The following is a 27,492-nucleotide window of genomic DNA, read 5'->3' as shown; positions in this document are numbered from 1 at the left end:
GCCACTTTGAAGCCATAAATTGTATTTTGTCAGAAGTATGGGTTATCTATGAACTCTGTAATCCTGTTGCCTGTAAATTCAAATATGTTTGTTGCAATGAAAATTGATTATTGCATGTTTCTCAATGAAAGGAATTTCAAAGTAAAAACAGTCAAGAAAAAGAATTATTTGTTAAGATTTCAAATGAGTTTGAAATGAACACACCATTTTTGATGGTCTGGGGGCTCAAAATTACAATTCTGAATCTAAATTCACATTAAGGAAAGTGAATAAAACTTCTTTTATTTTGCAGTCCTTCATAATTTGGAAGAGAGATTTATCAATTCACAAGCAATCTATACTTATTGTGGTATGTTATTCACAGCAAATTAAGTTTTTGATCTTGGTTTTAATATTAATTATTCAGTAGACACCAGTTATTGTAAAACCAAACACTGCTTGTAATGTTGTGACTGTTAGCAGAGTTTGACAGTAAATGGAATAATAATTTGACAATGCAGACTTAATTGAAAGGGAATTGAATTCTATGGGACCAGAACTGGCAGTGTTTGTGCAGTTTGGGCATTTAGTGCAGTGAATAAAAACCAAGTCAACTATTTACAGTATGAATGGTATCAAACAGAGTCTGTCATTGGCTGATTTGCATAGCAATATACCTGGCTCAAGCACATTCTAGGGCAGGAATATCAAATGCAGTCAGAGAAAGGGGCCACAATTGAAGATGTTTTGGAGTAACTTGCCAACAAAAGTGGATATTGCTTGAAAAGCCAAAATCTATTTTGCTGAGCACAAAAATTATATTTTGTATAGCAACACTATTGAAGCTATTTCAAATATAAAATGAAAACTTATTATCAATTTGTAGTTAAAAAGACATTTAAATAGTTTTTAAGAGCCACATAAAATTGTATAAAGGAGTACACAGGTTTGTGTAGTAAAAATGTATGCTTGACAAAATATGTCTTCGGTCTAGATAGGCACTCGGCAGAAGACTGAATTCAGTCAAACTTAATTTTTGTCAGCTGAACACACAGCACAGATTTTTTGTTATCCTGGACAAAAAAGGTGGTTTATGCACCCATCTCCTACTCAATCAAAATTTGTCGCATTTCAGCCTCCATTCAGACAGTTCCATCTCAATGAAACAATAATATTTAGACAACTAATGCCTCCCTAAACGTTTAGCATCTGCTACGCCCAGTTTATACACATTTTGCATCATAAGGATCTGAGGATGTAACAAAAGGTCGCTTGTAGCAAAGTTTTGATGAAGAAATATCTCCATTTTCTGTCTCTTTTTCTGCTAGGCATATCTGATTGGATTAGAAACTGTTGTTCCCATCAAAAAGTGTAATTTATGCATTCCTGCTTGGCTTGAACCCTCCCTGAAAAGATATCATACAGTGATCATGTAGCTAGTAGCATTTGTCAGCTATTTTATTTCAAGATAAGTCTCCCTTGGCCGAATTTGTTAAAAATCACTGGATTTGATTGACTTTTCCCCCAGGTTGATTTCCTTACGGATTAACTTAATTTGTTTGAAACAGGCAACTATTTTCAACTCATTTCTGTTTTGTTGTGGAGATATTGTCCTAGGTAACTTTATTTGTTTGAAACTGGCAATGCATTTGAACCAAATGATGTTTTGCCTCAGAAGTATTGTCTTAAGTAGCCCCATTTGTTTGAAACTTGCAACTCATTTGAACCAATTTATGTTTTTTTCTTGAAGGGATTGTCTTAGTTGCAATTAATCCGTATGAAGAGCTTCCTCTTTATGGCCCGGACATCATTGCTGCCTACTCCGGACGTCCAATGGGCGAGATGGATCCGCATATCTTTGCTGTTGCCGAAGATGCCTTCAGAAAGATGGTCGAGTATGTATTCTATACCATAAAATACAGATGCTTTAACTTAGTCTAGTGTGCAGAATAATGAGCTCCTATTGTTAATGTTGGGGATTTTTTCTAACCCTTCACTTTTAATTCCAATCCTTTTGACAGAATCTAGAGAGTGTTAATGATAATTTTTCACCGATAGCTTGTCTTTCGATCCTGATGGAATTTGTATTTTTTTCACTTTAGTTTCCTTTTAAGAGTTTATTTACAATAAAAGAAGCCTTGCTTTACTCCAGCCCCCTTTGTACCAACCTCCTGTTTTTAACTGCAGATATAATTTTGAAAGCATTAACCAAGCTATGTTCTATGCCTGCCTTTTTATCTGTTCCTTGCCATAAGCAACTGTTACGATGCCCATTCATTCATTCAATCATTCATTCATTCATTCATTCACTCATCCATTCATTCATTCATTCATTCATTCATTCATTCATTCATTCATTCATTCATTCATTCATTCATTCATTCATTCATTCATTCATTACTTCACTCCTTCATTCATTCATTCATTCATTCATTCATTCATTCATTCATTCATTCATTCATTCATTGGTTCATTCATTCATTCATTCATTCATTCATTCATTCATTCATTCATGGTGGGGAATCATTTTTGTGGGTTCTCTCGTAACTAGTGGCTGTTTAACGAATTCAAAGGCAGCTCATAAGTCGTTTGTTTGAGCTCTTCATTTAGTAACTGGCCTATCATGCGAAAACTTCAATTATTTAATGGAACAACACAAAGAGTAATAATTTGGATTGATGTTTTGAAATATTATTTTCCTTAATATGTAACGGTACTCAATGGTTAAACTCCTTTTTGCTCTTGTCTTTTGTAGACTTTTTCAGTTTTGTTTTGTTGAATCCCTATGGCATTCGTATTACTGCGAGGGCGAATCTATAATGCGATAGAGATAACAAAGATTTGCTCTTGCTGTAGTGCAAATACCTTACGGATTTAACATAAAATTGGCTTTAGGAGAGTCTAATTTTTGTGGTTCCATGAAATGTTAAGGACCTTAATGAACACCGCAATTGTTCCACTGCCATAAAGGCATAGATATTGCTACATGCAGCGGTGAAAACAAGTGTGTGAATGTGGTGCTGTAAATACAGTTAGCATCGGTATTGAATGTTAAAGACTCATTGCTAACAATGGGCCTTTGCGAGCGTGGCGACGATCCAAACAATGGCAGTAAACTTCTATGGATCAACAAAAATTGATTTCAGACTGTCTAAAAATGCATTATGGGATACTTGCGTAGCGCAATGGCTCATTGTTAGCAATTAGTCTTTAACCAAAGATGAATTAAATTCAACGAACAATCTGATTGTTGTTTAGCTTTAGTCGCAGACCAAATTCTGAAGGAGAATAAGACCCTATTAACCTTCAGAATATGATCTGGGACGCAGGCTAATTATTGTTATCAAGTAAATGTTTCGAAAATTTCTGCTATACTTAACACGTTGTAACCTAATAAGCTGCAGAATGCCTTTAAATGGTAGTCTGTTTATATGATATTGGTCTTCTATCGGATGCTGTTCAGCGCCAATGCGCATTTCACACAAAGTGTTCCTATGTCAAGAAATGCATTCTAATCAAAATGGGTAATGATAAAATAACAATGGCCCTTTGATGAATAATTCAAAACTAGTTGCGTTGCTGGATTTTGAATTGACAGAAAACAAAATTTTAAGTTTCTTCTTCTAGATTTGTTTTCAGTTTATCAATCTAAGGATGACAGACTTAATTTTCAGATTTAGTTTGTTTTCCCATTCAATATCTACGAATTTTAGGCGTGTAAATGGTAGCAAGAATTGGCAACGAAAGATAATGACACGTCGAGTTGAAAACAGGCTATACCTAGAAATGTCCACGCTATAGCACAAGGTTTTCACAAAGTATAGTGATTCCACAGTGATTCCACAGAGTATAGTGATTCCACAGTGATTCCACAAAGTATAGTGATTCCACGGTAAAATTTAGAACAGAACACCTACTTTAAGCTAATTTAGAAGAAATTTAAAATCAATTGAGCTGAGAACATACAACCCGACGCATTGGAAGGTAAGCAAAATTTATAGGAAGATATTTCTTAAGGTTTTTTATAAAGCTGGAGGATTTTAATGTAACAAAATTGAATACGAATTTGAATATGTAGAGTATCGTTTCTTAAATTTTTGATTGTTTTTAGATTAGATTATTTTATATTATACACCCAAATCACTCTTTTTATAATACGCTTTGTTTATCGATTTAGCCAAGAAGAAAACCAGTCGATTATAGTATCCGGAGAATCGGGTGCTGGTAAGACGGTCAGTGCCAAGTTTGCCATGAGGTACTTTGCAAATGTCGGGGGATCTGTGACGGAGACTGCCATTGAAAAGAAGGTTCTGGCTTCGAACCCGATCATGGAGGTAATCCGTTCTTCCATTAATAGTTTGATCTCATATCTTTAAAAAAGATATTTTATTATTGATCATTTGATCAAATCGCTCTTGTCAATTGATTATGATTGCTAATCATGTTTTGCCAGATGAAAAGGATGAAAATTGTCTAGAGGTTATGATGTCGACTTCACAGAGGCAGTGTCTCAACTTCACAAAGGCTGCCCAGAAAAATAGGGTTATATGCATCTGTGGCATATTCAGAGAATGGTACATTGCGTTTCTATTTAGGGAGGAACCAATGGGTGGATGCAATATGCATAACGGTTTTCGTGTAGCAGCAAGCGGCATCAGAAGATTGCGTTTTTAAAGTCTCTTGCGGAGCCGGCATGCTTTACGGCAGCAATCTTGAGAAATTGCCTGGTTTGGTTTTTTTTTCATGTAGTACGATATTAGGCCAGTTTTGGAATTATAGTCGCAAAGCATGCCGGTTGTGCAAAAAAATTTAGGGCATAAAAACACAATTTGCTGGATTTCAAAACAGTCACACCCCTACGAACAGCAAATCGATGCTGTTAATCTTTTATTTAGCTACAATCCTCAAACAAGTTTTCAAAGAAACAGTCAATCCTTGAAAAGTTCTATATGAATCCCCCCCCCCCACCCCCTAGAATGTTGCAATGCCGTAGTACAGGATTTAGGAAAGGTACAAAAATTTGGTCACAGTTTGAACATATTATCGTTGACTTCGGAACCAAATAACTGATTATTTATTGAACCTTAAAATATCACCACTTTGGACTGTCGTTTTATGAAAGCATACCTACGTTGTAATTTTTCCAGGCGATTGGAAATGCAAAGACAATCCGAAATGACAATAGCTCGAGGTTTGGGAAGTACATCGAGATTTCATTCAACGCCAGCCATCATATTATTGGTGCCAGCATGAGGACCTATCTTCTAGAGAAATCACGAGTTGTTTTTCAAGCGCAAGATGAAAGAAACTACCATATATTCTACCAAATGTGTGCTAGCCATGAGGCACCAGATTTAATCGAGTTGAATTTGGGTAAGTTTTAGACTTTTATGCATAATGTTTTTGCATTTTAGTTTTAGGTACTTTGTTTTTTCCGGTACCTACATAACAGCATCCCTTTTTAACTGATTCTACTGAAATTTTTAAGAAAAAATGACTGCTTCACCAATCTGCCATATAGTAATCAATTTCTTATAGGGCGAGCTGTTCATGCTTTAGTATACAGAACAGGATGCTTCTTGGTTCTGAGTTTAACTTTCACGTTTAATGTGATCAAGAAAAACAGTTGCCTGTTGACCTCATTATAAGTGAAACTCTATAATGAGCAACTTAGAACCGCTCTGTTCTATAAACCAGGACCAGAACACTTTGTTAAAATGTACAATATAGAAGTGAAAGAATATATGACAACCCTTTTGGGCCACAGTTACCGCCCCTGGTGTCTAGCGATTACTTCTACAAGATTTAAGCCATAAAGAAGAAATATTGTTTTTTTTGCAATTACAGTAGTGCCAATTAACGGATATCTCTATACAACGGACACCGCTATTCAACGGACACTTTTCAAGGACGGGCAGATAATTTTATCCCAAATGGTCAAAATTCTCTTAAAGATACCCCTAGTCAACGGACAGTTACACTTGCGCTACACTAGTCTAAATGTTGTCCGATATATAGAGGTTCCACCGTCCGTTGTATGGGGATGTCCACTATAAGGATGTCCACGTATATGTCCGTTGTATGGGGATGTCCACTATAAGAAAGTGTCCGTTAATGTGTTTTTCTGCGTATAAGTTAACTTTAGATTATTATTTTGACTGGATGATATTGATCTAGGCCCACCCGAAGATTTCTATTACACAAATCAAGGAGAAGACGCCTATATAGAAAACGTGGACGATGCAGCTGATTTCCAGGAAACCAAAGATGCTATGGAACTTCTTGGTATTTACAGCGAATCGAGGCGCATGATGTTCCGGGTTTTGGCAGCCATATTGCATCTTGGGAATGTGCAGATCATTCAAAATGCCAAAAAAGAAGATGAATCGGAGATTGACGTAAGTGTAATGTTTACCTAGTCCCCGTTACGTAAGATTACCAGACAAAACTCTCAAAATACACACAAACAACCCATTGAAAATTGTTTATTTATTTAGGTGGAGGGTTATTGAAAATCAGCACTGCTGAAGGACTAACCTCCTTAGATATTTGAAACGAAATGAATGAAATACTTTTTATCTTGATGAATGCTAAGTATTTCATGTTTTCGGTATTTTGAGGTCATTAGTATTTTGAGCCAATTATTTGATTAGACCCCGTGGGTTATACATCAAATAATCTTTGGGTAACTCGGTTGCTTTATTGTGTTTCATTGTGACAGAGCCTTATTGAGAAGGCTGTCGCAAAGTAGCAAAAATTCCCAAGAGCAAAATATGGTCGTGTACTTGTCTTTGCTTTTAACTTATTTCCTTTGTGCATTTAAGAAACCACTTTTCACATCCTCTGAACATACGGTCAAACAAATCTAGCAAACAGAAAATATGGTGAAACAAAACTATCTAGCAAACAGAAAGATGTTTACTCAAGATTGTTGATAAAGTATGTAATTTAGACAATGTTGCTTGTTAGTTATTTTGTAGGTGGTTAACTTTTTCAGTAATGCATCTCCCAACTTCTTTGTCGGCCCGTTTTTTATTAACATGTCATGTTATGCTGGGTATGCTGGGTTGCAGTCTTTTGGTTTTTGGGAAGATAGTCGAAACCACATTGCTATGCTATGCTATGCTATTCTGTGGAAATTCCGACACGAGTTTATCCATCACGCTCACTTAAAGTGATAGCAAATTATTTTCAAATTTATCATTCCAATCTTTATTTAATAATTGATTTTGTTTATTTATACATTTTACAGGACTTTTTCTTAGATTTCAGATGGTCTGTTTTTCAAATTGACGCTTTTTGAATTACAGAGTGATGATTTCCATCTTCATATGGTATCTGGTCTCCTTGGGATCGACAAAGGGCAACTCAAAAAATGGTTGTGTAATCGTAAGATTGTTGCAACTGGGGAGGTCTACATTGTGCCTCTCAACACTTCACAAGTATGTCATAGTTAACCTTTTCGAAACATCATTTGCTTATAGTGCACTCAGATCCGTTCTAAGTCTAAACTCGACTCGGATTCTGATCATCTGAAATTACTCTTTCTCGATATGGTCTATCCGGAGGATGATAATCAAATATTTATTTAGGTAAAAATCGCAAGCATTTACACAGAAGTATCCAGTAACGCTATCATTGATCGAAAACATTTGCTTCCGATTTAAAAGTCAGCAAATGTATGGTTGCTATGCTATGCTATGCTATGCTATGCTATGCTATGCTATGCTATGCTATGCTATGCTATGCTATGCTATGCTATGCTATGCTATGCTATGCTATGCTATGCTATGCTATGCTATGCTATGCTATGCTATGCTATGCTATGCTATGCTATGCTATGCTATGCTATGCTATGCTATGCTATGATATGCTATGCTATGCTATGCTATGCTATGCTATGCTATGCTATGCTATGCTATGCTATGCTATGCTATGCTATGCTATGCTATGCTATGCTATGCTATGCTATGCTATGCTATGCTATGCTATGCTATGATATGCTATGCTATGCTATGCCATGATATGATATGCTATGCTATGTTATGTTATGTTATGTTATGTTATGTTATGTTATGTTATGTTATGTTATGTTATGTTATGTTATGTTATGTTATGTTATGTTATGTTATGTTATGTTATGTTATGTTATTTCAGGTTTCTTGTAAACAGTTTTTTCTGTTATACACATTTATACACAGTTTTCTGATAAAGCTTTCCTTGCCCTGTGTTTTATTTGTTCTTTTCTATCCAAATCGTAGCCCTTAAGCACTTTTTATTTAGAAAACCTTTAAGAAACTTTTGGTAAGTATAATCGACGAAAAACTCTAGTACTAACCCGGAGCTCTGTTTTTAATATATCAGTTCTTGTATTTCATCTCGGTGTCTTTCGTGAATTTAATGTAATGTATCTTGTTTTTGGTTGGCAGCTCATTGGCAACGTTGTTATAACTTGTATTTCAGGCTAACGTCGGACGGGATGCTCTTGCAAAGCACATTTATGCTCAACTTTTCAAATGGGTTGTTGAGCATATTAACGCCGCAATGGTAACAACTGTGAAGCCAAAACAATTCATTGGAGTTTTGGACATTTACGGGTCTGTAGTAAAAGACATTTTCAAATTCATATTTAAGTATTTGAGATGTTGCAAATTACTAATTTCCATCATAAGTGCAAAGTGTCAAGCTAGGTAGATCAGTTTTTGTTGTGTCTTTGTAGAGAAGAATAAGTCCCTTGGTAGAGATCAAAAATCAGACGCGCCTTTTCCGCGAGGGATCGCAGAAGTTATGTAAAATCTTACACGTAGTCTAAAGAACCTTGGCATCCGTTACATCCAATTTAAATGGTTTTTATCTCGAATTTTGATTTGGTTTACAAAAGCTGCTCCAAAATTTAACGAAGACTACACCATGCCTATACATAATCAAAGTTGATTAAAGCGAAGTTTGGGGAAGTTTTTTTAGCCCCTTCGTGCTCACTATCCATCGCATGACAAGATTCATTAACCACAAACTCCGGAAGACTTTTTCTTTTTGTCGCATAAATTCCTCTGAAGCTGATTAGACTTTCCATCTATCTAGATCTTTCAAAATGCTTTCTTTTGCGGTTTCGCCGTGTGAGATTACGTGTAGCCACCTTTAGTTGTGCGTGCACAAAATATAAATCGAGTGTGGTATTTATCCTTTTTGCTACAAGGTTGAATGTCGTTTAGAATTTTTAATGCAATAAGAACCAGCGAATCAGAATCAGAACAGAACCCTCCTGTTTTAAGTGTACCTCTTGGCCTGTCAAAAAATACAGCGCTGCAGTGCGAAAATGAAGTAACTACCAAAATCCATGGCTTATAATTGGATACGAACGAAATTACCGCTTAGTTACCGTAAATCCTCGAATTGGCCCCCCCTCGAAAAAGCCCTCCTCTCGAATAAGCCCCCACTGTAAAACTACAAACTGTCAATAAGCCCCCCCCCTCGAACAAGCCCCCACTGCTACCGTATATTCTCGAATTGGACGGGTTGCCTGTGACTTTTTATTGAATTACCACGACAAATTCGTACTTTTGGTAGTCATTAATTAAATGCTCATAAAGAAATTCCTACTAAAATAAACAAGGTCTTTTAATAATGTCTTTTTATTGTCTACAATGATTTTATAAGCCCCTTGCTCGTATAAGCCCCCCCCCCCTCTCGAATAAGGCTTCGTCCAAAAATATCAAAAATAAATAAGTCCCCAGGGGGCTAATTCGAGGATTTACGGTACTTATTCGCTGTTTACATCCTGAAAACAGTCATCCGATCCATTTTTTGAATCAACCATAAAAATTGTTTTCTTTTGAAAATACATGTACAATACAGAGAAATCTTAAGCGTTGAAGAAATAATATTTTGCTTTGGGATAAAACTGTATTTAGGGTTTACGGTATTTAGCAAATATTCGCTGTCTACATCCTCAAGACAGTCATTCGTAGGAAAACAGATCCATTCTTTGAATCAACCGTAAACATTGCTTTCTATTGAAAATACATGTACAATGCAGAGAAATCTTGAGCTTTGAAATAATATTTTGCTTTGGGGAAAAACTGTTTAGAATTCGCAGTGGTTTAGACTTGACGGCCTACATTGAAAATTTTGCTGTAGTCCGTTTGCAAATCATTTTGAAAAGGGGGGTTTTATACAATTAAAACATTCTTAAATAGTACGGAAATAGTATGGAGAAGAGGAAACATGCGGTGGTATTAAAACACTTTTCGTTAGGAAAAGAACAAACTTGTGTGGTCTGATTATAGCACAAAACATATTTGTAAAATTATATTAGGATTCTGCTTAGAGCGATTTTATTTAACAAACATGCCTTGTGTTTCTTTAAAAAATCCTTAACTGTCCATCCATGTTATAAAACCTTTGCCCAAGAATGCCATGTACATATTATTGCAAATTTTGATACAATTTCTTGAAGCTTAACGAAGTGAAGCTGTGGTAAGAAGAGCCGCAACGTGAAATGTTCTTGTATCTTTTACAGCAGCATCGAACGATTTCTACTCATAACATACATTTGAAACTACCTAGATAATCTCTAACTTAAGGCCTAACCTGAGCTTCTAAAATCTCTTTTTTCTATCATTGTATTATTGCATTGAGTTTATTTCTTGCTGAGTGGATGGGATGGATGGTTGACATTAATAAGATATCATTTGAATTACTTTTTTCTATTTCGCGGTTTTTTAATTTCTGAAAAATTTTCATATAGAGAGGTATTTGTTGGGGAGGCAAACGAGAGAACCTTTTCAAATGCATGAAGGAACCTTCCATCCTAGATTCAGAACGCATGCGTAATAACGACTTCACTCCGTGCGCATGCTCTTTCACTCCTGGACGAATGGTTGCCTCACTTATCGAACAAACCTTCTCCTGCTCGTCTCCTTAACAAGTGTGTCTTTAAAAAATTCACAATATCTTTGATGCTTTTTATCGAGAGCTGGTTTTCTCCTTAACCAGTTATAAGGCAAAAAGGATTTTTGTAAATTAATTTGACCATATGTGCCATTACCCCCTGAAAAGAAATGCTTATGGACCTGTCAACGTGAGGTGGGCCAGCCCGCCTAGATGAGATCGGTTTTGCGAGTGTCATAGTTTACAAGCTTTTACGTGATAATGTGTTTCATCTCACTCTGGCGAGCTGGCCTTTCTTTATGCTCGCATATTGATATTTATTCCAGCCTACAGATCCTGTGTTGACTGTATTAGAATACCGTTCTGCTGAAATAGTATCGCTTTAATTGCTAATACACTTCTCATTTTTTTGACTGTATTATATACACTTTTTTCAGGTTTGAAACTTTTGAAGTCAACAGTTTCGAGCAATTTTGTATCAATTATGCAAACGAAAAATTGCAGCAACAATTTAACATGGTAGGTGTCTCTTAATCTAGTTCTAAATAATGAAATATTTTTCCAAAATCAAAAATTCTTAAATGATGGATAAGTGATATTTGAACTGGCTTAATATGGAAAACAAAATAGAATGTGTAACCATAATGTTCAGAGTAATAAAAAAATTATCGTTTGGAAACTGCTGGGATATAACTCACGCTCGTACTACCCTAAAAACTTGATTGGGCACCGTTATGGTATCAATATTCCGAAATCCTGGAAGACTGGCATCATATGACATGCTCTGTTAATTTGGGTTTATTTTGTTTTGATTTATATTAGATTTTTTTATGTAGCATTTTATATTTAAGATTGCTTAAAGATTTTATCTTTATTGAAATAAAATTGTGAAAAGCAGGGTATGAAAAGTTTTTTCTCCCTGCGACCGAGCGAAAAATCATGCATTAATTTCCTGCAAGATTTTGGGAAGATAAAGGAAGAAAAGGTGAGGTTCCAAAAACCGTAATGATATTCACAGGTTTTATGGGCTACAGAGGGAGGTATAAGCTCATTAATAAAGGTTTAAGCAACTTTTCTACCACTACGAACTCATTTTCAGTTTTGTTGACTGAAAATTATTCCTTATACATGAAATGCCTATATTTTTTTATCAAAATAAAAACAAATACAAAAAGAATTGAGCATTGTTGAGATGGAGGCAAAAAACATAACGTTATCGAGTTGCCTCCACACCCAATATTACAAATATTCCAAAACTTAACGCTATAAATACACTATAAATACACAATACAGCACAACACAGCACAATACAGCACAATGCAATATAATACAGTACAAATACAGTACAATTGTATACAGTACAAATACATTGGCCTAAAAAGATTGATTCATGTATCCATGAAATTTTTGAACAAACTATTTTAAAAAGACATATGTCAGAACCACGAAAAGACGACAGTTGCAAAAATCATAAGAGAAAATTTGTTTTAATCATTAAAATACGCAATTTACAGTAGAGGTCTTGGAGACATCAACATAGCAATAATTTGTAAGAATTTCCAAGAATCCTGCAAACTGTAACAAAGATTCTTAAGCCAGATGAAAAACTGTTAACTTTTATGAAACAGGAATTTTAAAAAACATTCCCAAGACTTCTTACGTAGAAAAACCATTTTAACCTGTACAGGGCAAATAAATAAGATGCACGAAAAAAGGTGCTTCCTGCAAAGGGTTTATTTTCAAAAAATTCCTGCAGAATTCTAATCGTGAAAATTGTCCTGCGACCGCCCGGTCACATGGTCGGGTGGATTTTTATGCCCTGTTGAAATATCTCAAGCTGTACTTTATTTGGAAACTTTGAACCCACTTCAAATTCATTCAAATAATCCTGAGTATTATCGCATTCACGCTTGTGCTTTTTCATGTTTCTGAAAACTTTTGAACCGATTTTACAACAAATCTACAGAAGAAATGCTACATTTATGAAAGATGTAGGCCTATATTTTTGTCGCATAATTGAAAATCGTTGTTATGCAATTCTTTTAAGAACTGTGTAATTTGTAAAATGCTTCTTTTGTGAAATTAGTAACATAACATAATTTACCTACGCATTTGAAATTTGACATAAGGTGATTTAAGAGAAAGGAATAATTTATGCATATTTATGTACTTTTCTGAAATACTCTGCTTTCTATTTATATTCAATCTTTCTTTAATAGAGAAAGCAAAGTTTGGTTTTATACATTTCTAGACTGTAAAATTGTTTGCTGATTTATGTATTTGAAATATTTTGTTCCTCCAGCATGTTTTCAAATTGGAGCAAGAGGAATACGTACGTGAAAAAATTTCATGGAGTTTCATCGACTTTTACGACAATCAGCCTTGCATTGACTTGATCGAGGCAAAGCTTGGAGTTCTTGACTTGCTGGATGAAGAGTGTCGGGTTGGTTGGCTTAAAACCTTTTTTTTGCTGTTTTAATCTCATGATTTTAACTTGTCTGTGTCAGGATGGTAGATCTTTCTCTGTAGGCTCGACATTAAAACCTGTATGATTTTGCATCATTTTGATATATTATTTCCTGTAGTATATGAAATGTGCTGGATTCTAATTGACAATGTAGTGATCTTGTTTGGTCTGTCACATTTCTTTTGGGGAAGCAAAGGGAACAGTTGTAGGACAAAGTTTTGAACTAACGAGTACCGAGTGGTAACTGCAGGTTTGGGCAGCCGCGGGACTCGGCAGTGGTAGGTCTGGGCAACCGCAGGTGTTAGCAACCGCGGGTATGGGCAATCAGACCATTTTGATTAGGCCTCTTTTTCATTCCATTTCATTTCATTTGATATCCTTTATACATAGAGAAACCCTTGATAAAACATCTAAATAACAACTTACAATAAGAGATAAATATTGATTATAAGAAGCCTTTCAAATATCAATTCGCTGTTATTCCAGGGAGATGTGATTTCCCTCTTCTTATTTTCAGCCCGTATATTCATTTGCGTTAACAGTAAGTATCTTTTACTAATTCAGAAAGTATTCTCCCACTAGATGCCTAAAGGAAGCGACGACTCATGGGCAAGGAAACTTTACAAACAGCATCTCGGCAAATCCCAGCACTTTGCTAAACCGCGCATGTCTGATGTAGCATTTATCATTCGCCATTATGCAGATGACGTCATATATGATTGTGATGGTTTCGTCAGCAAAAATAGAGACACTGTTAACGAGGAGCACTTGTCCTTACTAAGAGCCAGCGAGGTAACAAAATCAATTGATAACAGCTTCACATTTAACTACATCTACACACATCTCTTGTACACAGAAAGTTTGCAAATTTCTAGCGTAGGTTACAGAATAAGACTTCAACAAGCGTGAAAATGGGCGAACGGAGAAAGTGAAAAAAATACGTACCGAAGGGACGTAGAATTTTCAAAATTTTCAAATTTTGAAAATTATTTTCGTAAAATTCTCAAAGTTTAAGTCATCAAAGTAAGGCCTAGGAAACATTTTAAGCCTAGGAAACATTCTGGCAAATCCCGGAAGTCACGTTACTGGCAGTGCATTTTTACTTAGAAAACGCTGTCAAGAGAGAAAAAAGACAATGATGGACTGACAATGGTTGGAACCGCGAAACAATAACTACAAAATGTTACTTCAAGGCGGGATAGTGTTAACAGTTGGAAACCAATAATTTATAAGCAAATGCTGATTGATAATTCCGAATAATTTAGAAAAATTTCTTTATTGATCACTTTTTCGCCTCCAGGTTTTTATTTTAAAATATTCACAGTCTCTTTACTTTCGTACATATGCATTTTCATATCATATTCACAAACTTCAAAATGACGCATACGCCTTATTCATTTTGATAAGAAGCCAACTTTGGAACCACGGACCTGCGAACGAATATTACCAGTAGTCTGTTATTTTTTATCAGATATTAAGTATACAATCTGGTTTGGTTTAGTTGCAATATTTTTTTATCTCGTCAGGTTTTTTATCTGTCCCGGTATCTTCAAAATATCTAACCGTCTAATAGGACCTTATGAAAGTTTCCCGGATTAAGGTTGGTCCATTCTTTGGCCAGTGGTACCGCTTGACAAATCCGATATTATTCCTCATCATTATTTTGCCCGGTTTCTTAGAATATCAAACCGTGTAGCAGAACCTTTAGAAAGTTTATCAGCTTATGGTTGGTCCATTCTTTGGCCAGTGGTACCGCTTGACAAATCCGATACTATTCCTCATCATTATCTGGCCCGGTATCTTCATAATGTCAAACCGTGTAGTAGAACCTTTAGAAAGTTTATCGGCTTATAGTTGGTCCTTACTTTGATCACTATTATCTACGTACGTATCACTAGGATATGATTTTTTCAAGTTGTCAAGTGGCAGACAACCTATATTGTTTCTCTCGTCTACCTGTTAGGCGCTACGAGAATATGAACATGTTGTAAGCCTAGTTTCTAGGCATGGTCCATAGTTTACTTGATACGGTTGCTCACGTGTCTTACTATCTTTGTCAATAGTTTGAGCTTGTGGCAGAACTCTTCCGCACGAACGATCTCAGTCACTTGTTTTCTCCGCGGAAAAGAACGTCATCCCGCGTGGGAGCCAAAGCACCAAAGGGAAAAAAGACTGTTGGATCTGAGGTTGGTTCAATAATGAAAAACATTCAATTAGATATATTGATGTAAATTTAAGAAGAAATTGCTAAAAACGTTCCCGAAAATTTGAAACATCTCGCATCATAGCAAAGTAATTTTCACCCGATCCTGGCGACGTAATTTTCTCTCAGTAAATGCTATCCCATAATAGCCAAAAGGTCACAAAGAATTATTTTAACAAACATAGCAATATCAAAGTTCATCATCATCATCATCATGTACCATCTTCTATCAGAAGGTTGGCTACCATGACCCTCCAACTATCCCTATCCTCAGAATGTCTTTTAGCTCTCCCAATGCTCTCACACCCTCTCCATTCCTTGACATCGTCTCCCCATGTTCTTCTTTGTCTTCCTCTGTCTCTTTTTCCGTCAATCATACCTTCCAAAACAAGCCTTGCCAAGAACCCGGATGATCCCCTCATAATGTGGCCAGCAAGTCTCATTTTTCTTTTTATCATTTCGTTGACTAATACTCTATGATATCAAATTGTTTCAAACACTTTTTTGTTGGTTACTTTTCAGTCTAGCTTTTTTTCAAAGTTTAGATAAAATATAGCGAAATTGCGAATTGAGAATTGAATTTGGTGAACCTCAAGTATCTGCACTTGATTCTCTTTTGTTTTTGATGTAGACGACGATTGATAAGAAAATGATAAGAAAAAACGAGTCAATGTTCCACCTGTATCCTATTGTGATGATACTTCCAAATTTCCAGTCAGTCTTTCCCAAATGGTGATAGGTGTTGGAAACGTTTTGAATTATATAATATAATGATCTGATCTATCAGCTAATTGAATTAGGTTTCCAAAATAAAGTAGAAGATTTCTCATGTTCCCATATTTTCTATGTTAACTATTTCTGAAGATCAATAATGAAGTATTGATGTTCTTTTTCAGTTCCGAGATTCTCTGTCGAAGTTGATGCAGACCCTCAACTCAACATCTCCCCATTACATCCGCTGCATAAAACCCAACGATTTAAAGGAAGCCTTCGATTTTGACCCCAAAAGAAGCATCCAGCAGTTACGGGCGTGCGGCGTACTTGAGACAATTCGTATAAGTGCTGCAGGCTATCCTTCGAGGTATGCTTTTTATGCTATTTGTAATCGGTGATACCAATACTTATATATGTAGATCAGTTCCGAGCATCTCAAAGTGAGGCAACCGTGCTAATGTTTTTTTCAGGGATGAAAGCTTTCATTTCAAGAGGCAATATCAATTTTTAACAATTCATTCGAAAAAATGAAGAATGTCGTAGACAACCAATGTAAACTTCAAGAGTTGAGTAACGGTGATCTAAAGGGTCTTGCTAGTTCCCTTCCTCGATAAATTTTATCCTTTGAACATCGAATGTTATGATACTCTTCGAACACCGCCTGCTGCATGTAAGGTACCTGAATAAGTAGCTCGGTCCAGTCAAAATCTCATTTGTCCCATCATAATCCCATCGCTCTGTCAAATTCCCATCGATGCCATCAAATTACTGTAAGTCTCCCAAAGAACCAACGTTCTGACAAATTGCGCAGAACCATGGTTTTAATTACATAAATCTTGAGGATTTTGTTCGAAGTTTGATGCACAGAATTAGGAATCAAAGTATAAAAAAGAGCAAAAATTGTGTCCAAGTCGTATTTCGAACGTTATGAAAATTAATAAGGGAAACATCGATATTGACTCCAAGTTTCGTTCGCTTAAAATAAATAATTTTGGGATATGTCTGGGCATGGTTGATAGAATCCAGGCTGCAACATGAAATTGAAACTTTTACAATTTACTTTATTTCGCGCAAATGGTTTAAAACTTAGTTTAGATAAGTGATTTAATCCTTCATCGTTAGAAACTTTATCTAAAAAAGTTATGAAGGGAAAAAGAAAAGGCATCATATTTTTTAGTTCTTTACAAAACTTGTTGGAAGATTTAGGCACTGTGGCACTTTTCGAAGTTCTGTGAAAAGTTGTGTAATATGGTGATATCCGGCCGAACATATTACAGAATGTGGACAGATTATGTCGAAATCAATCGGCCAGTTCTTAATCTTATCCTGTATATAGATAGTACTCTCGTAAATTTCCATAGATATAAACATTACCCTTATTCTCTCTCATCAATCACTGTACTAAAAGGGTTAACTAGAGTCTCAAAAACACAGCCACTGTACTGTGGAGAAGCTGGATCTCACTAAAAGAAAAACGCCTCATTCCATTAATTTGCAGATATATGATCGTGTTCTTCCAGGCTTTGCCAGAGATATACAGAGATATATATATATTCATTCTCAGATTTTCTGTATACAAATAAATACCTCCACCCAGGGATGTGGTGCTATGGGGGCTCAATCCCCATCATCTATGCCAAAAGGGAGCCAACTTCTAGTTCTGCTACTGTTTTCCACCATTTCGCACTCCTCCAATGATGCTGTTATACCAATTCTACTTTAAGGTGTGAAATAGAGCGCCTTAAGTTTCTTAGCGGCTTTTTTTATGGAGCACCTTCATTCTGCTTAGGCCTGTGCTTTCCCATTCTGATCAACATTCTTATGTTCTAGATGGCTTTATGATGAATTTTTCTATCGATATCGTATGATTATACCATCGAGTATGGTAGACTGGGAAAACTATAAAGACACATGTAGAGTTATATTGGAAAAACACATACAGGTGATAAACTTTTACTTCCCTTGTTGATTTTAAGTTGACAGTTTAGATCACTTTTGCGTGTGTTTTTATTCGATTAGATCATGCTCTAATTGGCCACATAGCCAGTATTGATATTAACAATAAGAAGAGAAATAGAATTCCTTGTCAATTTCCAAGAAAATGGTAACGATTCCAAGAAAAGTAGACTTCCCTTTGCCAATAAAAAATTGCTGCTGTTTCTATTTATCCTTCTCTTTTAGTATTTGTCATGCATCAGTTTTTTATGATCTCCAGTGCATTTAAGATCGTAAGGTGCTTTTGATATTTCAAAACCATCTTCTTTTGTACCGAATTCTGTACCCAAGTTAAAATGAAAATGGGATTGCTTAGTTTGTGCTTCGATTAGCAGCTTTTACAAAACATTGTAAATCTCGTTTTTTAAACTTGTAAAAAGAGGAAAGTTAGGAATTTAAGTAAAATTGTACTGGGAAATAAAACGAATTCATTTACGGCGTTTCAAGGATAGCCCGTTATCAAGTCAACCTGGTTATGCTCGAAACGTCATTATTACATTGCATTCTCTTTATCATTGTACTGTACGCAAGCTAGTATATTTTTAAACTAGTGTTTGTTGCTATTTGTTAAAATGTAAAAGATTCATGTTTAGCAAGTTAACATTTAAAATGTGGTTACCATTTACCGAATGGAGTCGTTTGACAAATAAAGAAACAAGAACTCATATCACAGATATGTTATGTTTGTGTTTAGAGGCAATGAAATTTTTTTGTGGCATGGTATTATTTTTGATGAAAAAATCAAGGCATTTTTTTCTTTTCAAGGATCCTGATAAATTCCAACTTGGTCTGACAAAGATCTTCTTCCGTGCTGGCCAGGTAACCGCCATTAAAAATCTGCTTAAGTATTAATTGTCTAGATTTTTTTTATCATATATATGTTTATATAATTCTGGAATGAAATATGCTATATGTTTATACCAATGTGCGCAGTATTTGATTTCACAAATTATTTTCATTTATTGTTTTCTCTTTGAGATTTCTTATGCCGCACACTGTAAGTAAAGTCAAAATAGAATTAAAGTTTACATGTTGTGAAAGAATTTGTTGTTCAAGGCAGTGCTGAAAGGATTTTCATTACCCTATTTTTCCTGGTAGTATGGCAACATAAAGTGGTCATAACATCAAAGCGTTGACAAAGAAAGCCAATACCCACTGAATTAGACGGCAACCCGTCAACGAGTCTCTATAGATGATAGCCTTTCGTTTGAAAATGATATTTCCTAATTTTTTTCAAAGGTGGCCTACTTAGAGAAGAAGCGACTTGATATCTTGAAGAAGAGCTGTATTGTAATTCAAAAGCATGTCAAAGGGTGGCTATGCAGGCGAAAATACGTAGCTATGAGAAAGGCCTCAATTATCATTCAAGCTTGGGTACGAGGCTACCTGGCAAGAAGGTGAGGGCTTGTTAAACTACCCTAACGCATCAATTTGTGGTGATGTTCTCGTTTGTATTACAATTCTACAGCCATGTTGGCGAACACTTAAAGAGTTTCAAATATTTTTGCGATCATTTTTTTGAAACATGATAAATTTTTTTCGAAACTGTTGCCAGTATTCTTTTTTGCAAGCATTGCACTCGACATATCTGGTCGCTTCCTCTCTTAGATTAGCTCATCACATCCGAGAAACGAAGGCAGCGACTACAATTCAGCGACGCTGGCGTGGATGGACGAAAAGGCAGAGCTTCTTGCGAATCCGGTCCGCGGCCATCACTATCCAATGCTTTGTACGAGGTACCAAGGCTAGAAAACTTAAGATGAAACTGCTCTATGAAATGAAGGCACTCACAATACAGCGATACTGGAGGTTTGTATTCATTGCCTCTGTTTTGTATTGTTCACATTTTACGTGGTCAGTTTTCAATATTTTTTACTCTGTTCGCATCTCAGGTTAGATCTTGAAGTGGGCTTTCCTTTGAAGAAGGAACAATAAGCAAGTTAATTTCTGCTTAATTCAAGAAAAGCTAATGTAAAATATATAAGCAACCCATTCGTTGAAAATCTACTTTGCTGAAGATGGGAGCAAAATTTTCTTGAAATCTACTTGAATGTCTAGCAAAGGTCTAGTCAAATATCTTCTTCAAATATCGCTTCAAAATCAGGTTGAAACCCTTTTCGATTTCTGCAATGGCACTCGAAATGATATTGTCGTTGTATTCCATATATATATATCTGTTTTTTCATTTAAAGATGTCTTCAATGAAGGGCGTTATCCTTGGCAACTGTCCAGATGCTTTGAAAAATTATTTGAATGAAATTGAAGCCAACGTCGAAGAATCAGAACTTTTTACCCTCAGACAGATTATGACCAAGTAATTACTTTACTTAGTAATTATAATTACTTTTAATCATATTTTTCAACTTCTTTCTTTTTCTTCTATTAGAGGTTACGTTGGAAGAAAGTTTTATGTAAAACGTATAAGGGCCATTGTACTCTTGCAATGCTGCGTGCGTAGGATGTACGCTAGGAGGGAGCTGAAGAAACTCAAGGTAGGCAATCTTTTGAGAACATAATCAACGTTCACTAAAATTTTTGGAAACGATCCCATCATTCAACCGTCGAATGAGGATCGTTTTTCATAGGATTTTTAAAAGAAAGAAAAAACAGTGTTATCTGTATTTATTTTGTTTTTATTGTCCTTTCTTTTTTGGTGTTGTTTCTACCTTGCATCCGAAGATAGTTTTTGGACACAAAGAAGTTAATTTTATCGAGCAGTGTCTTGGCCCTTCCGCCGATGTTGCCAAACCTTGTGGTTCCAACGCCTTGAATTTAAGAGAAGTTGCGACTCATACACTTTTCGTGAAAGTTTGATCCCATCAGGGACTCGAACCCCTGACCCTTGGATCTGTAATTCAGGACCCTAATCACTGAGCCATTCTCGTACTTAATGATTCTCTTGATCTTGTATCGGCCTCTTTGCAATAAAAGGATATAAATCGTGGAGAATCTTATGTAGATTTTACCTGAGCGTAGGGTGTGAAATAGATTATGAGAAAATACTAACTACTACACAATCATTTTGTAGCCATTCCAACGCTGATGTTAGTTCCAAAGTTTTTTGGAGTTCATTATTCTTAGAACACGCATAATTTTGTGTTTTAGATTGAAGCCCGATCTGTTGATCATTTGAAGAAGTTAAACAAGGGTATGGAAAACAAGATCATAGAGCTGCAGCAGAAATTTACAGAAGAGGTGCGTATTCTCATAAGGCTGCTGCTGGAATTGTCATTATTCTTTAAAGATATTCATCCAAAAACCTGTCAGAGTGTAAAAAACATTACTCTATGTAACCAGATCCGGATCGAGATTAACCAATAGAAAAAGAGAACTGCCTGATTGACTGCAATTTAACCAATCATAGCCCTGAAACCTCCCATATGACTGGGGGTTATTAACTAGTGAACAGGTTTTGTCAGTCTTCATTTAATCAAATGGGCGACCAAGCCCGACCGATTATCGAATCTACGTCATCACTGTATGTGTTCATACACTCTTGATAACCTGACCAATGGTGCCCCATGTCAGTATAGTAATTGATATTGTTTATGAAGAGGCTGCAGATTTTGCAGATCCCCTATGAGTTTCCTATATGATTTGTTTAGTTGGAGCCATATTTGTTTACCCTGCCAAGTAAATGTTACTGAGCAGCTCATTTGTGTTCTTCAGGTTAAAGAGAGAAGAATTCTGGTCGTCAAGGTTGGTGAATTGGAGTTGAAAGAAAAGGAATTGTTGGCACTGAGAGAAATTAAGCCAGAATACGAAAAGGCGAAAACGATGATTGCCACTCTTGAAAATCAACTTAATGCTTTACGAGAAAATATTGCAGAGTTAAACAAAGAGAAAGAAGCGCTAAAGGCGGAAATGGAGTTAGAAAAGGAAGAGAAAAATGAGGTATATGTCAATGTGTGCATCTGGTATCTTCTTCTATCCATTAACATTAAGCTTAATGGAGAGCACGTGTTCAATGGTGCATTTCGATTCTTCTGACTGGGTGGGGTTTGGGGGGGGGGGAGGGATTAAAGATCATATGAAGTAATAAGGGTCACTGAAGAAGAAAAATATGATGAAATTGTCGTTCCTATATTACCTACCAGCAGGCAGTTTTATAGACAAACTAATGATTCTCGCAACAAACTCAAACTTTTATTGACCGACTGATGAGAAATTGGGGCCGGTGTTACCCCCCTTATATTTCCCGGTCATATATTTTTATTTGGTCCAGTAGTAGTTGATTCACTGTTTATTTGGAGTGATTAAGTGATTGGAGAGTGACTGCTTTTGATTTTTTCTCTTATGCCATCTTCATTTAACGAAGAGGTAACGCTCCTAGTTACAACGATAGCAACTTCAACGAATCAGGCCTCAAAGTTCAGGCTGAAGTAATACATAAAGCTCATTTCTACAAGTTACTAATTGTTGTCTTAAACACAGGAAATAACTGGTTTGAAAGGAGAGATCGCACTTCTAAGAACCGCACTGGAAGATTCTAAGAAACGTAACGACGAAATTCGAGCTCAGCACGCAGGTTTGTAATAAAGTCCTGCAGCCTCCACGATTTTCTGTCTTCAGACTCTTTTTAATATCATTTTATTTGGAAGTCAGTGATACCTTTTGAATGTTTTCCTATTCTCTGAACGAAACTGTTGTTGAGCCTGTTTTATATGCCTAGAACCCATTGCTATACATACCTGTCCTGCAACTATTTCAACTCTCTTCTCAATTATTTACGAAACTGGTCGAAAAATTTAAAAATGTTGACAATTAGACCACTATGGCGGTGCTTCTTGGAATGAAAATTGTTACTGAAAGTATCTTTCTATAAAAATGCCTCAAGTTTAACCGGAACTTCGCTCAATGATTATAACGATGGTTTCACACTAATTGTTATCGAAACAAAGGTGATTCCAAATGATTGCTGTGATTCAAATGATTGTTTCGATACGTCGGCAGTTGAAAAGTGCTTGATTGATAAAGACGATTAATGATTCGTTCATGTGATTCATGATTGCTGTCCTTGATCGCTGATCACTTGTATTGGCTAGTGATTCCTTTATTTTTTCTCTATTCCAGATTCACATAATCAATTTCTTTGATTTTTTTGATTTTTTGACAAGTTTGCGTTATAGAATATCTTATACAATGGTTGATTTGTTTGACCAGTAATCCCATTTCTAATTTCTTGAATTAATGTAGCTCAAATCGAAGAAAAACTCGAGGAGCAGAGAGAACAAATGTTGTCTGAATTCAACGAAGAACGAGCTTCCCACCAGAAAATGGTGAAAGAGTTTGCACGGCTTGAGCAGAGATATACGAATTTGGAAGAAGAGCTGAAACTGGAGCAGTCGAACCCTAGCAGAATAGCACTGAACAAAAGCAGCTCTGCTGGAACAGGTAACCTGTATTTCGTGTTACCAGCTTAAGTGTGTTTTTCGTATGCAAAATGGTTTTTCGTAAAGGCATCCTCCCCAGAGGGTCCCTCGCTTTTTGCGTGATCAGTCTAGTTTCATGTGATTTTGGCGGCCATTGTTTTGAATGATAACGACAGATTCAGTACGAGGCAACTTCATGTGATCAGGCTCAGGTCCACCAACAGCACACATGAGTATATACCCTCTCCGTTTATCATGACCTAGTGCCTTCAAGTACGATTGAGTCGAATAAGATTAGAACTCGTTTTTGTAAAGATTCGCCCCTCAATACTTTGGAGGACAATGGTCTTTTGTTCTAAAACAATGGGGGAAATGTGACGTCATCTTATTCAAACAATAGGCTTGCCCTCCCCCTAATATTTGACCAAGTTTCTGTCCCTGTTTGCAGACAAACACAACAACGTTAGACGTTGTTTTGAATTAGCATTTTTCTGTTGGATGGAATTCGATACAATTTTTACTACATTAAGTTTATTTTGATGCTTAGATGTTAACCTAATTCAAAACAACACCGTTAATGCTTGTTTAGATTTGTTGAACAAAAGGTAAAAGGTATCAGAGTAATCTGATGCACTGTATGGTCTGGTAAGCATTTCCAATAGGTATGAAAGAAGAGTACGTAACAGTATTAACTCTTGACCCACAACTCCCCCCGCACATTCCCCGCACATCCCCCGCACAGCCCCCACACATCCCCCGCACATCCCCCGCACATCCCCCGCAGGAACTTTGAGGAGCTCTCTTTTTTGAGTTGCTGTAATGCTAAGGGGAATCTCCTGTTGGGGAATCTGACCATGGGAAATTGTAGGGAGAATTGCGATATCAATTCTATTCCACAAGGCAATCTGCTGTATTGAAATACTTTTTTGGGGATAATACATTGCAGTAATTTTTTGGGTATAGCACTGCTCAATTCTGAATTCAGCCCTAAGATCGATAGAGTTTTTTGCTGAAGTCTTGTTTTTGTTTTTGTTTTCGATATATAGAGGGTGATATGAAAGATGTTGTGTATCAAGAAGAAGAAGAGATTCACAAATTGAAAATTGAGTTAGCAGAAACCCAGAGAGACAGGGACATGCTTGCAAACGAATTGGAACGAAGTCGAGATGAAATGAAGGAAGAAATGTCACTGCCTCTGCCATCAGCCAACGTGAATGACTCCGGAGTCGTTGATGAAGAAACCATGGAGTTCTTGAGATCTGAAAAGGCCAGGCTAATTGCTGAAAATGAGCATTTGTTGAAGTCTAATGTGCATTTGGCGACGCTGCAGCAGATTGTATGGGAAGAAGAGAACGAACAGAACGATTTGGATAGTGAACAGGTTATGAAGAAGTTGATTGAACAGTTGGATAACACGAAGCGAGAAAACCAGGAGCTTAACAAGAAACTATCAAATGAATCACCAACTGGAAGAAAGGGTTTCGGGTTTGCAGGAACAGAGACAAAGGCTACTGCAACTTCGCCAGTTAAAGAGAACATACAGATGGTATTAAGTCCAGTAGAAGTGCAGTCGTTGAAACAAGTAAACACGAAACTCAAGCAAGAGCTTGATCAGCTGAGAAAGGAAAAAGAAAAGTTTAAGAGGGATCTTCTTAAGATACAGCAAACCAAGGTAGTATCGTGTTATTAAACAATTTATGCTTTGTTGTCTTACTATGTGCTACGCTTTGGTTGGGAAGAAAAGGACGGTTCCTACTTGCAAGTTTCATGCTCTATGTAATCACGAGGCAACTTTGAACATATTTTGTATGTAGCCTGATGATGCTTGGTGCTGCCTTTTGCTGCCTGATAATCGCATCATACTCGAAACTCGGAGATGTACTTTGGAATGTCCTGTTCTTCACACCGAAATATGTACAGTTCTGCCTTTACGGAATTAAACACTTATAGTTTCAACAGTAGTTTTTAAATCGTTACTATGCAATGTGTAGCTACAGACATGTTAAAGGGAATGGATTCTGCACTAAACACAGTCAAAATATTAAGTCAGTAAAAATATTTAAACCTTTGGTTCATGGATAAAATTTTAAAGCAGCCAAAACTATTTTGTAGCCCTAAAATAGCTATTTAAACTATTAAGCCATCATGGGACCTAAGCTGCTTTTGATTGATTTATTTTTAATGAAAGAGATGAATCTTGATACTTTCTCCTCCACAGGTACCGGAAGCTGCGCAACAAGCCATTATTGAGACGACAGTGCAGCTTGAGATCTCCAGGCTTACACAAGAAAACATTGTAAGTGTGCATTGTATTGATACCAATTAAACTTGAATCAAGAAATCATATTTAGCAATAGAATGCTTGAATGGTTTTGAATGGTTGGATGCGATTTCTATTCAATATTTTACAAGAAGCTGTTCTATATGTTACAAGCCTAAATACAAAATCGTGCTAAATTCGAACTGGTTACATCTAGGCTCTTGCTTATTGAATATCCGCCAGTCTTATTCATCCTATGTGTTTCTTTTTATCGTTACAGGATTTGCGTGAAAAAGTCGAGTCATTGGAGAAGCAAGCCAAGGAAATCAAAACAAATGGAGTAGCATCACCTCCACGAACAAGAACACGGCGCTCATCCAGTGGTAGGAAAATCTTTCTCAAAATCCATTGTTGATGACAAAACTTTCTCTATCTCCGTAGCCTTCCCCAGAATATTTTCCGTACCATGCCAAAACTCATGCTATCCTTCTATCGTTCCCAATATTATTTATCTCTGCAAACCCACTTTCTTTACATTCTTCCCTTACCCCTTTACTTAATTTCTTTGCCATTTCTTTTTTGGGCCTCTGTTTTTATTTATCATTTCGTTTTATTTTAGCTACTTCGTAGAAAAAATGACCTTTTCTTCAACCTAAAAAACTGTATCTTATAGAGCTTCAAGTCTCACGAGTGGTTACGGAAGGTTACTAGCGTTTACGATTGGTTATGAATGATTGCGATTGATTATGGGTGGTCACGATTGGTTACCGTCTTCCTCACTATTTATTGCTATGCTTATGGTCACTATGCGATTTCTTAGTATGATCATCTTATATCTATGGTTGCAGTCATGGCAACCATTGATGGCTGCTTTGGTTTTGACAACTGTTGTTTTCGAGTGGTGTAGGCAAAGTTGTTTTGGATCACAAAATAATGTTGCAAATTTGATGATGATATGATAGTAGTCTTTTCGATCAAGCTGATTTTAATATAATGATATTGGTGCAAGTTGTCTTTCGAACAATATATTAACGACGTTATTAAAATAGTTGTGGGCATGGTTACAGTTTTGTTACGATCATTAATGAGGTTCATGTCCCAGTCCTTCATGTCAATCATTGGTTTCTATTAGAGAGGTAAAATGGAGGATGCGATAAAACTATTTTCTTGAGGAACTTTTGGTGATGATGATGATGATGAATTGAAAACATGAACTATGAATGATGATCATGTATTAAATTGCGAATCTCGAACCAAGAATTTCAGGTCACAAATCAAGAATCACAAATCAAGAATCACAAATCAATAATCATAACTCTAGAATCACAAATAATAAGTTAGAAATCGCTTATGAAGAATCACCAATCAAGAATTACAAATCTCCAACCAAGAATCGCAAAACCAATAATCACAACGCAAGAATCACAAGTCATAAGTTACAAATCACTAATCAAGAATCACAAATCTCCGATCAAGAATAACAAATCTCCAACCAAGAATCGCAAACCAATAATCACAACGCAAGAATCACAAGTCATAAGTTACAAATCACTAATCAAGAATCACAAATCTCCGATCAAGAATCAAAATTAACCGGTCAAGAATCACAAAT

The 27,492-nt window shown here is 36.1% G+C and overlaps 1 protein-coding gene across 1 annotated transcript in view; it reads left to right on the top strand.

Moving 5' to 3' along the window:
* The window catches only part of LOC135689252 (unconventional myosin-Va), a 39,921-nt gene that overhangs the window by 4,298 nt on the left and 8,131 nt on the right, over window positions 1-27,492 (top strand). The window contains exons 4-27 of the mRNA XM_065206414.2: window positions 293-349; window positions 1,730-1,874; window positions 4,157-4,313; window positions 5,127-5,352; window positions 6,157-6,377; window positions 7,290-7,421; window positions 8,443-8,576; window positions 11,307-11,388; window positions 13,172-13,312; window positions 13,919-14,128; window positions 15,400-15,522; window positions 16,436-16,620; window positions 18,084-18,195; window positions 19,014-19,067; window positions 19,488-19,645; window positions 19,857-20,057; window positions 20,635-20,740; window positions 21,354-21,443; window positions 21,918-22,142; window positions 22,683-22,776; window positions 23,445-23,642; window positions 24,667-25,292; window positions 25,839-25,916; window positions 26,161-26,263. Coding sequence (XP_065062486.2) covers window positions 293-349; window positions 1,730-1,874; window positions 4,157-4,313; window positions 5,127-5,352; window positions 6,157-6,377; window positions 7,290-7,421; window positions 8,443-8,576; window positions 11,307-11,388; window positions 13,172-13,312; window positions 13,919-14,128; window positions 15,400-15,522; window positions 16,436-16,620; window positions 18,084-18,195; window positions 19,014-19,067; window positions 19,488-19,645; window positions 19,857-20,057; window positions 20,635-20,740; window positions 21,354-21,443; window positions 21,918-22,142; window positions 22,683-22,776; window positions 23,445-23,642; window positions 24,667-25,292; window positions 25,839-25,916; window positions 26,161-26,263 — 3,858 coding nt within the window. The remainder of the gene's footprint in view (window positions 1-292; window positions 350-1,729; window positions 1,875-4,156; window positions 4,314-5,126; window positions 5,353-6,156; window positions 6,378-7,289; window positions 7,422-8,442; window positions 8,577-11,306; window positions 11,389-13,171; window positions 13,313-13,918; window positions 14,129-15,399; window positions 15,523-16,435; window positions 16,621-18,083; window positions 18,196-19,013; window positions 19,068-19,487; window positions 19,646-19,856; window positions 20,058-20,634; window positions 20,741-21,353; window positions 21,444-21,917; window positions 22,143-22,682; window positions 22,777-23,444; window positions 23,643-24,666; window positions 25,293-25,838; window positions 25,917-26,160; window positions 26,264-27,492) is intronic.

The sequence above is a fragment of the Rhopilema esculentum genome, chromosome 9 (genome assembly GCF_057945365.1).
Source record: "Rhopilema esculentum isolate cy_ngs chromosome 9, ASM5794536v1, whole genome shotgun sequence".
Lineage (NCBI taxonomy): Eukaryota > Metazoa > Cnidaria > Scyphozoa > Rhizostomeae > Rhizostomatidae > Rhopilema > Rhopilema esculentum.
The sequence above is the reverse complement of the archived record's forward strand: the minus strand, read 5'-3'. Positions and strand labels throughout refer to the sequence as shown.